Source organism: Crocodylus siamensis, chromosome 6 (assembly GCF_052110815.1).
Source record: "Crocodylus siamensis isolate JL-2025a chromosome 6, ASM5211081v1, whole genome shotgun sequence".
In the NCBI taxonomy this organism is placed as follows: Eukaryota; Metazoa; Chordata; order Crocodylia; family Crocodylidae; genus Crocodylus; species Crocodylus siamensis.
In genome coordinates, this window is record NC_143400.1 from 46,410,780 (window position 1) to 46,426,829 (window position 16,050).

The 16,050-nt window shown below is 43.9% G+C and overlaps 1 protein-coding gene across 1 annotated transcript; it reads right to left on the reverse strand.

Annotated features, from left to right (window-relative positions):
• Positions 1–4,537: 4,537 nt before the first annotated feature.
• LOC149862616 (olfactory receptor 5AP2-like) lies at positions 4,538–5,539 on the reverse strand. The gene has a single exon (XM_090054010.1). It carries the CDS (start codon positions 5,537–5,539, stop codon positions 4,538–4,540), a length of 1,002 nt encoding a protein of 333 aa, XP_089910136.1.
• Positions 5,540–16,050: the final 10,511 nt, after the last annotated feature.

A 16,050-nucleotide genomic window follows, 5' to 3' on the forward strand; every position in this document is an offset into this window, starting at 1 on the left:
TATCGCATCCCATGTCTTGTGGTCAATGCTTCTATGATACATCCCAAAACCACGTTTGCCTTTTGTGTAGCTGCATAACACTGAAGAATCATTGTGATCCACCAACCAGCCTATATCCTTCTCCAGGTGTCACCACACTCTGCACATCTCTTCCTAGGACTACGTGAAGTGAAATTAATTAAAAATCCCTGGTGAAACTTGGTTAATAGTCATATTAACATATGAAGAGTTTGTTAATTTTTGTATCTGTTGATGCATCAAGTTGCAGTAATGGTTTTACTCATGTCAAGTCCAGGGACAGAATTCTATTTCATGTACTAGGCATCTAAGTGGCCCTTCCACAGCTGGGGAAAGGCCATTTAAAGTGGCCTTCCCATAGCTTAGGCATACAAGTTACGGTGAGATTCTTTTAAGCCCCATTTTGATTCTGGAATCACCATTATATGGCTATGTGCATTTCATGGCTGCAAATTAGCTGCTTAACCATAATTTCCAGCTTCTCAGCATGCTCCAGAGTAGTCTAAAACATTTCCACAGGTATACAGTGACCATTACACCTGGGAATGATTCAGAATTTCCCTCTAAAGGGCTACAGAAAGCACAAAAAGTTACTTATGCCTGAACCGTGACTAGCAGATTATGAGTTAAAGTAAGTAGAGGGGGCTTAGTGGGGTATTAGACATGGTCAGGACATTAAAGGTAGGCAGCCAGGGCTGGGGAACAGGATAAAACTAGCTATACTGAGCCAGGAAATTGGGAGGGAAACTTGAGAGAAGCTTTAAGAGACTGGGCCTGGGGGCAGGGTAGGATACCTGTTGGAGGAGCAGTTAATGTGAGGCCAGAAAACAGAAAAGCACTCCCTGTGGTTTCAACACCAGGCTGAGCACCAGCCCTAGCCATAGGCCCAGCTTTAAGGGTATGAGCTACCCTTATCCACATGGGCCTAAGTGATGAAGACAGCACAGAGCAGAACCAGCTCAATGCCAGCATCATGTGACACCTCTATGACATATTGCAGGGCAGGTTTTGTACCAATGCTGCCCTCTCTGACCTAGATATGGTCATGTTTTCATGATGGTGGTTCTCAGAGTTCATTGATGTCAGGACAAAGTTTCCTGACTCCAAACATAACTTCTCTACTCGGTCCTAGTCAACCATTCTCACGTGATCCTACAACAGAGTTTCATGTCTAGATAGTTGGTAGGTGAAGAGATTTTTTTCTCACTGTCCTCCTCTATACTCACTTTGCTCTGAAGGACCTTGTGGATAACCATCATCCAAGGATTTAGTTACTTGGTCATAAAAGACAATCAGGTTGGTCAGGCAGGACCTGCCTTTGGTGAATCCATGCTGATTGCCCCTGAGCATGATCTTCCCTGCAGGCCCCCCACAGATGTGCTCCTTGATGATTCTCTCCAAGATCTTCCCAAGCACTGAGATGAGGCTTAGAGGCCTATAGTTCTTTCCTCCCTTTCTTGAAAATTGGCACCACATTAGCCAGTTTCCAATCCCCCAGCACCTGGCCACATGATATTGACCTACTGCCACTGTCCCCTTCCCTGTAAGGAGGGAAACTATCCACTAGTAAGTAGGCCTGGGAAAGGATGGTCTGCTGTTATAATCCCAGGTAGACAAGGGCATGTTAAAATAACTCTTCATATCCCTTTGCACCACTAAGTGGGGTTAAACTCTGTATCCTGTATTCCAGGACTCTACTGCTCTTTTGGGGTAGGACAGGAGTGGGAGTGTGGCATGTAGCCTGGAGGTTGAGAAACCAGTGTAAGGGGTGTGTCTTGGGAAAAGAAAAATATTCAGGAAAAGATTGGTTGAAGTGTATGGGGAGGGGAGAGATGTAAGAGGTTGGGAGCTGTTGTGTAGTTCTTTTCATTCACATGGATCTGTGGTTATTTAACCCAGTGATCATTACAAGTAGGAGTGATCAACATTAGTGAATCTATCAGGGCTTTGAGCCAGTTTCAATTGATAGGAAGCTGATGTCTGTATAAGGTTTTATCAAGGTTAGACCAGGAGCTGTTGGTCAATTAGAAGGATGACCATTATGACAATGGTCTGGCATGATCCTTGGCACCGTATTTGGCAAGTGGGACAGTAACAAGAAGTCTGGCCTGTCTGACATACCTTCTAAGTTTTTTAGATAGGGTTTATTCCTTATGCAGAGCTCCCCAGGACCCAACTTTACACCCCCCCCCCATTCTACCTGCTTATGATTTGTTTGGATTTAAATAGCAGTAAAAGCAGCCTAGCAAAGCTATACAGGTCTCAGTGCATTAGGACCATTGTCAGCCAAGGCAACATAGCTTCTCATTATCCCTTTGCCCAGTCACAGACAATTGGACAGCCTCCCTGAGACTCCATCAAATCAGTAGCTTTGGCACTTTGTCTGCAAGGCCTGGACATTTGAGTTATGTCCCACCAGCCTACACGCATCCAGTGGCTCTTGTCTCCAGAGGAATCTGGGCCACTTTCTCAGCTAGGTGAGAAGGCTGGTACAGGGAAGTACAGCAACAGAGATGCCAGACTATTCTTCCCCATTACTATCTTCTGTTTTCAACCTTTGCCCACTGACTGGTGGGTAAGATGGAAGATGCTTACATAAGAAACTTCATCAGGCATTAAACCCTGGCAACTCTGTTCTTAGCATGGAGTTGTTGGGGGTTGAGATCAGGATGCCCAGGGATGGGTTCTTCCTTGAGCTTCATGGTCTGGCTACAATTAACCCCAGTGGCTTCACTCCCAGCACAAAGCTCATGGGGGTGAGACCAGTAGAGGTTTGGAGGATAGGAAGGGGTAGGCTGTGCATCCTGGGATGCTGGAGGACTGCAAATGAAGTATTTAGAGTGTGTCTGTGTCACCATATGGTGACATTGCTATGGTGCCATGCTTTAGTACTTCCTTTTGGAAGTACTAAAACATGGTGCAGTATGGAAGGTTACTGTGCCTTGTTCATGGCTCATGGTTAGTTTTTTGCTGCTACATCGCCATAGAAGTGTGCTATAATGGGGGAGCGTGCTGCTATGGCAACATAGCTGGTGATCACATGTTAGACCCACATGATTGCTACGGTGCCTTAGTGTGCCATATGGTGACGTAGCTCATCACTACATTGCCATAAGATGATGTGTAGATGCACTCTTTGTCTCCTCAAAGCAGAGACACAATACCCTGAAAGGACCTGGGTAAACAGAATCAAAGAACAGCCTCACTTGAATTAACTTATCTTTAAAATGCTTAGGGGGTAGTTAGAGCAATTCCCCTGAAAACAGGACACGGGGACTGTAGACCTACCTCCTCAGAGATTGAACCTGTAGCTGTTCATTTCCCGTGAAGGGCACTAACCAACTCAGCCAGTGTTTTATATTCATTATTTGCCCCATTGATTACAGCTGTGAATGAGAAACAGAACACATTCACCAGGGCTGTATTTCCTCCCTACATGGTGTGTCTACATGTGCATTAATGTGCCATAGTTACAGCACATTAATTTTAGTACTTTCCCTACTAAGTACTAAATCAATGCACAGTAACTGGCGCTACTGCACAGTAGTGCTAGAGCATGGGTTTTTGCAGACACTAACTGCACAGCAGCCTAATACTACTGCACAGTAGTGTATTAGCCCAGGTTTTGCCTGGCTTGCTACTGCACAGTGTTATTAGGCTACTACAAAGTTTTATTAGGCTACTGTGCAGTGTTATTAGGCTACTATTAGGTCTACTTGTGTAGACACACCCACAGAATGGGATTCCACATCCCTTTCTGGCTACTATATCTATTGAGTATACAGATACTGTTTTGAGGTTTCAGTTATTCTTAATGTACAGACTCTCTTATTAGGGTATGGGACCCATCACTCAGTTACTTGGATCAAAAGACCAGTATCAACTGATAAAATGCCACAAAGCTTAAGAACATCCATGTGATGGCTCCAACTTCCAGGGTAATTGGACATCATTTAATGCTTTTTGGAGTACATCGCAATTATAGTGAAGATCCCAGAAACTCTTTAAAGGAAATTTTAAACCAGAGACATTTTGCTAGAAGGAAAGCACAATTTACAGGTCTAGAAAAAAATAAGGAATGCCTGAACATAATGCTCCTTCAAAACTGCTCATGCGAGTTTCCAGCTTTCACTCAGCGTTCCTCTTCTATTGTTCCACACAGTCATCTGAGCCGTCTCCTGCAGTGAGGATCTGTTCACTGGAGATCAGATTTATCATTACAATGTCCTTTGTTTTACTTTGCTTCCATAGCCCTATTTCACTTAAGGTAGTGAGACTTAGCATTCTTAGAAATAAACTTACAAGGGCCTGATACCTTCATTGCCCTCCTCAGTTCTGGCCTTTGCACATAATTAATAGAAGTATGGACACTTTCTTGGGGAGATGTGCAGTATGTTTCCAGCAGAAGGCAGCCATTTATCAATTAGCATAACTATATAATCAAATACACAGAAGTTTGCATGATAATAATAAACTAAGACACAGTGCTTCCATATTCTTCACATCAGGTAAATAAGTTTCATATGTCTCTTGTGTGTTTTAAATTTAAATCAAGGGTTTGGACTCTCTGAATTCTTTTTGAAGGCACACAATTGCCCAAAGCTTTCCTCAGGGCTTCCCTGAAGTCCTTATTCCTCAGGCTGTATATAAGAGGGTTTAATAAAGGGGTCAATATGGCATAAAAAACTGAGAACACTTTGTTTTGATCTCTCAATACATCACTTTTTGGTAATGTGTAGACAATTATTAGACTACCATAGAATATTGTAACCACCACAAGGTGTGAGGAGCAGGTGGAAAAGGCTTTTTTTCTCCCAGTGGTGGAAGGGATTCTTAGGATGGTGGCAATGATACAAATATAGGACATCAGGGTCAACACAAAGGGAAGCACAGTGCACATTGTGCCCTCCACAGACATAGCTATTTCTGTTGCGTGTGTGTCACTGCAGGACAGCACTAGCAATGGAGTGTAATCACAAAAGAAATGATCAATTTGGTTGGACCCACAGAAAGTCAGCTGTGATACCAAGAATGATGTGAAGGTGTTAGACGCAAATCCACTTATCCAAGCCCATGCTGCTAGTTGGAAACAGAACTTGCTGTTCATCAAGGATGCATAATGCAGTGGTTTGTATATTGCTAAGAACCGATCATAGGACATGGCAGTTAACAGATAACACTCAGAACATGCCAGGGAACCAAAGGCATAAAACTGAAAGAAGCAACCACTTAATGAAATCCCATATTGTTTGTTGAGCAAGCTAGCCAACATCCTGGGCAAGATGGTGGAGGTGTAGCAGATTTCTAAACAGGACAAATTCCCCAGGAAGAAGTACATGGGGGTGTGAAGGCGGTGCTCAGTGAAAACTAGGGCAAGAATGACAATGTTTCCTACCATGGTCAAAATGTATATCATGAGGAAGAGCAGGAAGAAAAGACTTTGCATGTCATGGAGATCACCAAATCCCAGGAAAAAAAATTCTGTGACTGATGTTTGGTTTCCTTGTTCTGGGTCTGCCATTGTCTTTATCTGTCAGAATAATAATAAACAAAAAACACCAAAAAAAGAGTTAAAATATAAAAGTAAATTTGTCATCCCATCTACTCAATATTATACCTTTTTTCCCCACCATTCATTATAACCCTGAAATAGGCTCTGAGATCCCAGACCATGTACCCAAGTGGCCTGATATTTTTACTCTATTCCAGGAGTGATTTGTTTTTTTCCATTAGGAAACATTTGAAAAGTCATCTAGGTATCCAGAAACCCACTATTATCATTTTTACCCATCTTTCTTTTATTGTTGTCTTGCAGGCAGCACTCCTTCCAACAGGAACAAACCAATCCTCATTCCACTACTGACAATGACCTGCTTTGCAGTTGGGATCTCACAGCTAGCAGACAGGATTTAAGTTGTCAGCTTTCATGGCTTTTCTGGCAGATTTGGGTATCTAAATCCCTAATGTCAGTGTGCCTTAGGCTGTACATGCCTAAATAGTGCATCCATAGCTGTTAAACTGAAGTTTTTAGCACTCATGCACTTCTTATATTTCAGTCCTGCCTACCTATACTAGCCTAGAACATAATGCATGGGGAAATAAGATCACTCATACAAGCATTTCAACCTGTGCCTCATCAACACAGGTTTGAAGCATTTCAAAACTGTGTCAATGAGGCAAAGACCACATATAGCACAATTAATCTCTCAGCTTTTACCCCAGTCAAGCGACTGCTGTACCTGCACAAGAAGTGAGACACTTGCTTTCTACAAGAAGGAAAACATAGGAAGGAAAAATGAGACACACAGATTAAAAAAAGGAATGACAAAACTGCATCCTTCCCAGATTACATACAAAGAGGGAGCCTTTGTGACAAGCAGGATTATACTACTGTCTAGGAAAGCAGCATGTCTCCAAAGATGAAAATCCAGAACAATAAAATGCTGATTCCAGCATCTATGAAGAGTGTTGTGTTCAGCAGGCTTGACTGCTTCAAAAAATTGAAAGAGGATTTTGTAAAATATGGTAGCTAAATTTTTAGCTCTGGCACACTTCTCTCTTTTTCTCCTTGTCCCCTTCTCTTCCCTCCTCCTTTTTCTTTCCTTTCCTCTTTATTACTTATTTATTCTTACTTATTTATATATTATTTGATTGATATTTCCTTTATTACTATTATTTAAAGACTTCACAGATTACCATGTATATTTCACACCTACATATTTCTGATTTTCGTGTTGCATGGAAAAAAAAAAATAGAAAAGGAATAACAACAGCAGAAACCAGAAAAGTATACATACTTTATAGTAAAACATAAAGGATGCAAGAATCAAAGTGATCTTGTTGCAAAAAACCAGTCAAATTTAATTCTGGAACTCATTAACAGGAGTGGCCAAAGTGATGCATGTAAGATACAGGAGATAATCATCCTACTCTGTTAGATAAAGTGCTATGTCCAGTTTTGGGCAACATAGTTTAATAAATAGACAAAGTTAAGAGAGTTTAGAAGGCAGCAATAATATTAAGAGGTTTGGAAACAATGACCTAAGGGGAAAATTTCAAGGAGCTGTGGTTAACTTCTCTAGAAAAGAGAAGGCTGGGGTGGTGGGGGGAGATATACTAACAATTTCCCAGTAAGTAAATATTTGGTAGAAACGTAAGTGTTCAGTTGTTCGCTGTGTCTGCTACCAATAGGTCAAAAATACGAATTGCCTAATTGTATTAAAGAAGCTGTAGCTTAGATGTTAGGCCAAAATGTTTAAGTAGAGCTGTAGAATAATTTACCTAGGGAGCTCTTGGCACCCCTTTCACTGGAGTTTTTAAAGGAAAACATTAATAAAAGTGTGTCAGGGACAATTCAAGTATATTGGTTCTGCCTCAGAGGAAAGGGATAGGCAAGATGGCTTTTTGATGCAACTTGGAACACATCATGTCTATTTTTTCTATCTAAAACACTAACTCTCATTCTCTTTCACTTTGTCTTTTTCTGTCTCTCAGAAAAAGTTCTTTTTTACACTTCACTGTATTGCTAAAAAAAATAGTTCAGGGAAAAATTCAATTTTAATTTCTCTGTATGAAACACTGCAGTGGAAATAGGTTTAACGTTTGAAATGTCTCCATGATAACAGGAGTAGTTGATGAAAATTTCCTTTTAGACTAATCATATTAATAACATTTAAAAATTTTTAAGTAATTTTAGCGGGGCACTATACATATCAACTCATTGCCACTGCCGTTATTTTTTTGGCTGGCTTTACAGGGCTGTTGAGAGAGATTTATCCACAATTGGGACTCTGTTGTACTAGGCATTGAAGACGCACAGAAAAAAGGCTCTAAAATGTTTCTCCTCTCAGTGCCTAGAAAGGCTCATACCATCTAATTACTAATAGTCAAGATGAGCAATCTGACCATTTTCTTTATTTAAAAAAAAAAAAAAAAAAAAAGAATACCAATAGCTGGCTTACCACGAAGGGGAGTCTCTTCGAACCTGGAATCCAGGAGGTCACTTCTTCATGGAGCATCACCAAGACTGGGATCTGTACCAGGATACCATTCACATCTCATCCTTTCAATCTATTTTTCTTCTACTAATAGAGAGGCAGCCAAGATCCCCTAGTTCTTTTGACCTGACCATTGTCCCTGTAGTGGAGTAAATGAGAATAATCATTGTTCCTGATTCAATGTCTATTCCTTCACATGGAAGGAATAGATACACTGATGGGAATTTTTAATTACTCAGAAGGAAAACCAGAAATAAACCAATCATGTTAACAGAACCAAAAGCCTAACCTCAAAGGGGTAATAATGAAATGAGAAAATGTCATACTTCTCCAGACATTTTTTTCTTATTTTCACTTAGATTCCATTACTCAGCAAGTGGGACAAATGCCTCATAAGACATGAAAAAAGTCTTAGGAATCCAAGCAGTAATATTTGGGGCCCTGATCTTGCATCCTTTATGTGACCAGGTCTCCTTTTGCTTTTAACAATCAGTGCACACCCACCTGAAACCAGTGAAGGGGAAAAACTAATAAAGTGGCTATAGATCTTCCCTGTCTATCAAGTGCAACTAGGGAAACATCATTTAAATGTGAGGATGGCTTGGATTTTCACACAAACTGACAGGAGACTGTTGCTCCCAGAAATCAATGAAAAAACTTTCACTTCAGCTCCATGGAAGACCCCATCTCTCAGAACTATAGGCCTCTTCCTTCAGGCATCAATACACATTTGAATGCATCAAGATGTAAAAAGAAATCTATAGATTATGGGAAATTGCATTTTTTAAAACTAGTTTTCTCTCTGAGCTTTTCCAAAACATTTTTTAAAGATTATTTTTCCCTGTAGGAAAAAAGTTCAGACATAACTTTTGAATCGTAAGGGGCTTCAAAGTATCACCTTGTTCAACCCCCTACTCAAGGCAGGATCAACCCTTTCTAAACCTTTCCAGACAAGTGCTTGCCAAAACTGCATTAAAAAAACTTTGAAAAATAGAGATTGTGTAGCCTCAAAGTTAACAAGATGTCTTTAATATCTTACCTAAATCTGTTGCTGCTATCAGCATCCCCTTTATAACTATACATCAGATATCTGAAAATCATGAAGTCCCCTCTCAGGGCATGTCCACACATGCAAGCACGTGCCCTTGCAGCAGCTCAAATAGAAGCTGTGTAAGTTTGAGCTGGGGCTTTTTGCTTCAGTGCACGTGCTCGGACATGCACTTTGTTGTGGAGCAAATTGTGCCACTTGGGGCAAAATAACCCTGCCTGGCTCCTCCTGGATCTGCAGCCAGGAGGAGCTAGAGCATGGGGTCAGCACTGTGCTGTCCCCAGCAGTATAAAAAGCTGCCTGTCCTGGCCTCAGCAGTCTAAAAAACCACCCTAGTGAGTAGCTCAGGGCTACTAGCTCTCAGGAGCTTCTGGGGCCCAGCCAATTGGTATCTGGGGACACTACCCCTTGTTTCAGCAGCTCTGAGAGTTCCCTGCACCCTCTACCCACTGCAGCAGTCTGGCAGTGTGGGCTGCTGCCTGGGTGTGACCTGCCAGACCCGGATGGGGACTGCACAGCCAGTAGAGGCATCTGCCCCTCTGGGCCAGCTGCCAGTGAACTGTGGTTGCAGGGTTGGCCTCTGTACAGCACTACTGCCATGTGTGCCCCCTTCTTGGCCATCTCAGCAGCTATCACCTGGAAGATGTTACGGGTGTGGTGGCCTGCTTTGAACTGTCAAAGCATGTCCTTCTGGTCCCGTTTGTCCAGTAGGTCAGCCACAGCCAGATGGGTCCAAGGTGCCAGCTCTGAGCAAGCAGGGTTCTACCACTGGCCTCCCTATCAGGAATTCTGGTGTTCCCTACTTGAACACTGAAAAATCCCAGATAAAAAAAAATCCCAAAATCACTCTGTAAAATACCCCCAAATCCTGTTCCTCCGCAAGTAAAACAAAAGATCACTATAACAAGAGAGAGAGAGCAAGACAGAGACAGTGATCAGTTGGACAATGTTTTATTGATATATCTACAGTGGTAAAGCAAGTCTCTTATCATAATAATAAAGTGAACTCTAAATACATGTTTCATGAATTCATGAATACACATTTTGTTCCAATCCCACAAGGAGATGGCCCCCACACAAGGGGTTTGTCCCCCCAACAGGAGGTCCAGTCCCCCAACATGGAGTTCAACCCGCAAACAAGGGGTTTGGCACCCCAAGATGAGGTTCAAACCTCAAACAAGGGGTACAGCCCCCAACAGTGGGTTTAGCCCCCAAACAAAGGTTTTGCCCCCCAACAGGTGTTTCAACCCCCAAACAAGTGGTACAGACCCCAAACAAGGGGTTTGGCCCCTTAACAGAGGGTTCAGCTCCAAACAAGGGGTTCAGCCCCCTAACAGGGTGTTCAGGCCCCACACAAGAGGTACACCCCGCAATGAGGGCCAAATGGCCCCTGGAGGGGCTACCATGTGGCAGAAAGCCACCTTGGTTTCTCCCCAAAATCTCTGCCCTGTGACAATGTGATTAGATGGGCCAGCACAGAGGAGTCACACCTCAGCCTGTCTCTTTAGGTAACCTGAGCTGGCTGCATTCCTGAGGGAGGGGGGAAACCTGCTCCCTCTGCCTACGTGACTGTTATCAGCCACCTGGGTGAGGGGCATCTACCTGGTGGGCTGGAATCTGCCCGGTAACTGGTGATATATTTCAAATTGGTTGGCGGACTGGAGCTGACCTCCACTGGACCAGAGGAATGAGGTCACAGGGGCTATATAAGTTAGGACAGGCTAGGAGGCGGCCTCTTCGGCCAAGAGGTGAGGCAGCAGCCATGCGGGGGACACAGAGGAGCTTTACCATCTAAAATTGGCTCTCTTCCCCAAACTCATGAGCTAGAAACCACCTATCTCCAAAGGGAAACTTCACCAGCCTTTGGAAGATGCTTGTGAGTAAGCTACTCGAGATCTGATTAGATATCTAGCTGGCAGTGACTCAGATGCGTGATCAAAAGGCTACCTCAGCCAGACTGTTTGCTCTTTAGGATTTCTAGGATATTGCTCAATCTTGTACTCTATTTTCACCCTACCCGTGTAACCAATAAAGTCTTCCTTTGTGACTGGTGTGGGAAACTTATTGAGGGGTGGCTCTAAATTATGCCTAAGAGGCCCCTTAGGTCTGCCGACTAAGGGAGACTTTACTTTTTGCCCCCTGACTTGGGGAAGTGCCCCAAGTGCCTGTACTGGGTCGAGTACCCGTAGGACATTAGGCCTGTGTTTCCCCAAGGACACAGGACCGGGAGTGAGTCCATTCTTGGGGTGGTGGCAGCTACGTTACCCCCAGGCTAGCGTATGTGCTCCAGGAAGAGGTCGGGCAGGACATAAGGCGCCCCTAGGGAGGCATTCGGAGCCTGGCAGGTGGTCTGGCGCAGGGAGGTGGGCAGCTTGATGCAGGAGCGCCCCCTACTGGCCCGCCATATACCACACCCCCTGCAAGACCCACATGCCCCCCAATGCTGCCTCCTGACCCCATCCCCCACCAGTTGCTGCAGCCCCCCAATGGCTGCTCCACCCAGCCCCAACCCCCTACTGCCCCAGAGCCCCCCAATGGCTTCCCCACCCAGCCTCACCCTCCAACTTGCACCCCAAGCCACCATGGCTAACCCCACAACCCCAGGTACCATTACAAAACCCAGAGAAAAGAACAGAAAAAAAAAGGGAAAAAAAAGCATGCGTTTACCTGAGGAGCAGGGGTGGGGGCGCTCCGGGGCCTCCTGGCAGAGCCCCCTGGACAGCACAGGGCAACACAGGGGTAGCAGGGTCTGGACTGTGGCCACTGGGGCTGTCAGCTTACCCTGCACTGTGTGGGTGGGGCCCTAGACAACCACAGGCAATTTCAACTGCCGGTAAGTGCTGGGATTTGTTCCGGTTTTTTTTAAACTGTAAGGGGGGGGTGCAGGGATAGGATGTCTTGGGGGGATGGGGCCGGCCAGAGCAGGGGTCAGGGGATTGGCGGGGGGCTGGCCAGGCCCAGCATGGGTTGGGGTTGGGGGGGGGCTGGTGGGGGAGGGGCCAGCCACGGCAGGGTTTGGGGGCCTCAAGGGGCCTGGTGGGGGGAGGGGTTATCCCCAGCAAAGGTCAGGGGGTTCAGGGGGCTGGTGGGGGAAGGGGCCAGCTCTGGCAGGGCTGGGGGGCCTGGGGGAGTGGCAGGGCCATTGGGGCCCCCCCATGGTCCCCTCCCCCCCCCCCGACCCCTTACTCACCAGCACTGGAGCCCTGATGCTGAAAAGCATGGTCTGGCAGGCCTCCTGTTTCAGCACCAGAGCGAGGGCCAACTATAGAGATGCTCTGGCAGCCAGAGCATCTCAATGGAGGACCCAGCCTCCAGTTGCCTGCTTTGCTTTTTTAAACTTCAATTTTTTTAGACCCCTGGATATTCAGGGATCTAATTTTCTCCCCGCACTGCAAACTTGCAGTGCAGGGAACATTTTTTCAGTCCCTCACGTGCCTGTTACTTCGCCTCAGAGGGGTTTGAGGCAGAGCAAGAGGCACCTGCGTGCTTGTCTGGACGCACCCTCAGTGTTCAAATACCTTAAGCGTGGTTATAAACAAGATAGTTTAGATTTCACAGTGGGTCATAAATCTAGCTCCCATCTGTATCATTCAATAATTTTCTCTTCTCCAGGCTAAATAATCACAGTTTTTCCAGCCTTTTCTCATATGCCATGTTTCCAAGGCCTCTAATCATTTGGTTGCTCTTCAACTGAGCATTTTAAAATTTGTCTTTCTTTGAGTGCTTAAAACTGAACACAGGGCTCAAGGGTAGACCTCAGCAGCCCTGAACGGAGTAGAAGAAAGAATCCCTTTCGTGTACTTACAAACAACATTTCTAGCAATACAACTCTGTACCCATGTTGTCATTGTAACAAGAGTACGTTGCTGGCTTGTATTCAGTTTATGGACCTGTATAAGCCCTAGGTCCTTTTCTACAGTACTGAAGCCTAGGTGGTAATTCTTCTAATTGTTTTTGTGCAGGTGTCTGTTCTAAGTGCATGACTTTTCACTAACCTTTAGTTTTTCTGAGTCTCATTAGATCACTTTCAGACCACTTACCAAGATCATTCTGAATCCTAACTCTGTCCTCCAAAGCATCTGCAACTCTATCCAGCCTAGTGATATCTGCAAATTTGCAAACAATGCAAAGTTGTATTGTTACACCACCTGTGTGAAGGAGGGACTGGTGCCCATGGTGAAGTGAGGTATAGAGATATTAAGGGACACATCTAAAAGAAATTCAAGTCTTCTACAATGGAGAGTATAAAATAAAATCTTCAACTTGATTTCAATGTAGGTATGGAGGTATTTTTAAAAATGCCACCTCGTATCATCCATCTGTATCATTAGATTAAAAATATGTGATTGTCCCTAAGTTGCACAGGAAGTCTGTGGCAGTGCTCACAAAGGAAACAGGGTCTCTCAAGCCTTTATTAAGAGTGCCCCATTCAGCAAAGTTGGAGCTAGATGGATGGAGGAAGAGAAGGCAGTGGATATAATGTACTTGGAATTTAGCAGGGCTTTTGATTAAGTCCCACATGATGTTCTCATAAGTAAGCTGAAGAAACATGAGTTAAATAATAGTATAAACTGGACAGACAGCTGGTTCAGTAGGAGAGGGCAATTATGAATGGATCAGTGTCAAACTGGCAGGGAGTTTTGAGGGAGGTTCACAGGGATCTGTCCTTGGTCTCACATTTTTTACATGTTTATTAATGATTTGAATATTGGAATTGAGAGCTTCTTCAGCCAATTTTCATATGACAGGAAACTGGGAAATACTCTGGATAACAGGGGTAAAGGTCAGGATCTTGATAGATTGGCAAGCTGGGCGAGAGACAACAGGATCAAGTCATTGCAAACCGATGCAAGGTGCTAAACTTTGGGAAGAATAATCAAATGCACAAATGCAAAATGGGAGATATCTGACTATCACTGAGAAATATCTAGGGGTTTGGGAGCGTAACAGACTCCATGCCCAAACAAGTCTCTACTTGGATCTGGTTAAGACTCATCTACAGTTCTGTGTGCAGTTCTGGGCTCCAAAGATTAAAAATTATGTCAAATTAGAGGGGGTTGAGAAGTGGATGATCAAAAAAAAGCAAATAAAAAGCATTAAAGGGTTTGAAAGTCAAGTTGCACAAGGAAAGGTTGACAGAACGGGGCATATTTTAGTTTGTAGAAAAGGCAATTAAGTGGGTTCAAGATAACAGTCTTCAACAGCTTCGATAAATGCTGAGGGAGAAAAAATTGAATGGCTCACATAAAGAGGGAGAATAATTTTTTATTTCTTGCTGCAGAAGGCAGGCATGTCATGGAGATTCTTAGCCTTTTGGTCCCTTGATTCCCTTTCCTGGTTATTTGGGGGCCCGCTTATCTTCTGGGGAGGGATTTTACCCCTTTGAGAGGGTAATGTGCTCCTGAAGTAATATGTAGTAAAGCAGGCAGCTCTTCTTAAACAAAAACAACATTTATTAGTCACCAGCAGTGTAGCAGGAACTTATGTTGGAACCCAAACCCTGGCAGTAAAAAGCTCTGGCAAAACATTGCACGTCGTTCCCTCCCTAACACTCATGGGTCCACTCTACTCTTTTGTCTTATGTAATCTATTTTCCAGATAGTCTTTTTGCACTTTCCTTCTCTGAAATACCTTCCTGGCAGTGGAAGAAACAGCTACCAAGCTATGGCTTGGTATGTCCATATGTGGCTATTGATGCATTATTGCCTTGATGACCCATTCCCATGTAATAGAAAACTTAGGCAGGTCTTATTTCAAGTGCATGTAACTAATTCTTTATCTCTATTCAAGTTAGCCAGGGAAACAGAGACATGAACACTATTGTGACATTTGACCCTGAAATGTTTCAACAAAGTGACAGTTTGTCACATAAGGTCATAAATAAAAACATTCATAAGGAACTCCAATTAGAACTTACTCCTAGCTTATTGCATCTCCTTTCAGGATAACCATTGTCACCTATCCTTTAGCACAGGGGTTGGCTGCCTTTTTTGTCAGTGTGATAACTCTGGGCTGGAAGTCTCCATCCCTAAAGCAGCCAGCTGCTTGAACTTGTTTTCACTACACATCTTGACCCCTTTCAGCAAGGGAAATGCAGAGACAGCAGAGCAGCAGGCTCCACAGTGGAGGGAGTGCTGCAGAGAGGATCGGCAGGATACTAGAGGTACTATTGATTTATACCCAGATTGGATCATCTTTGACCAGATCTGCGCTATGGACTGTAGGCTCCCAACCCCTGCTTTAGTCAGTTCCTTACCAAGTTTGCAGTTCTTATATACTAATTCAGATCTTCTCCAGGTTAACTAATATTTTATTATATTGCAGAATATCAAATGCTTTATTGAAATACAGGAAGATTAGATCTACTACCCTTCCTTTGTCTAGGGGACAATAATCTCATTGAAAAAAAGTTTGTTCAGGTACAGCCTAGTTTTGACAAGTCCTTGTAATTGAGCAAGTTCCTTACCTGGTAGCCACCTTTCTCTGAGAGTGTACATTGACAAGGAGATCCAGCAAAGGATCTGGTGTGTATGTATCTCTTCTGGGAAATTGCTTCTGCTTGTCTTTTATTTATCATGATCTCTGGAAAGACACCAAGATCCAGGTCAGCAAAGCATTCATCATCTTCTTTCTCCTCTACAGATATTAAACATGGGTGACCTACTGTCATCTCAGGGGCCTGGAGACGCATTATCAATTATGCTTCCAGAAAATCCTCCACATGAAATGGGAGGTCATCACACAAATTGTAGGATCCTTGTTGAAGCTAGTGTTACCAGCACTGAATTGGTGGTACTGAAGTACCATTTCCACTGAACCAGGCATTATGGTGTGTGCAGAAGCCTGACTCCAAGCTCCCAGATAAGTGCTCTATTCCCAGTTTAGTTACAGCCTGAGATATCATGGTTGCCAGAGGAAACAGTGCAAAGAAACATTGAAGGCAGAGCGCAAGAAATTGGATGCCAACATCAAGAGTTGGGAGAATCT

Coding starts and splice junctions, on each gene's coding strand:
- LOC149862616 (XM_090054010.1), bottom strand. CDS start 5,539: ATGGCAGACCCAGAACAAGGAAACCAAACATCAGTCACAGAATTTTTT.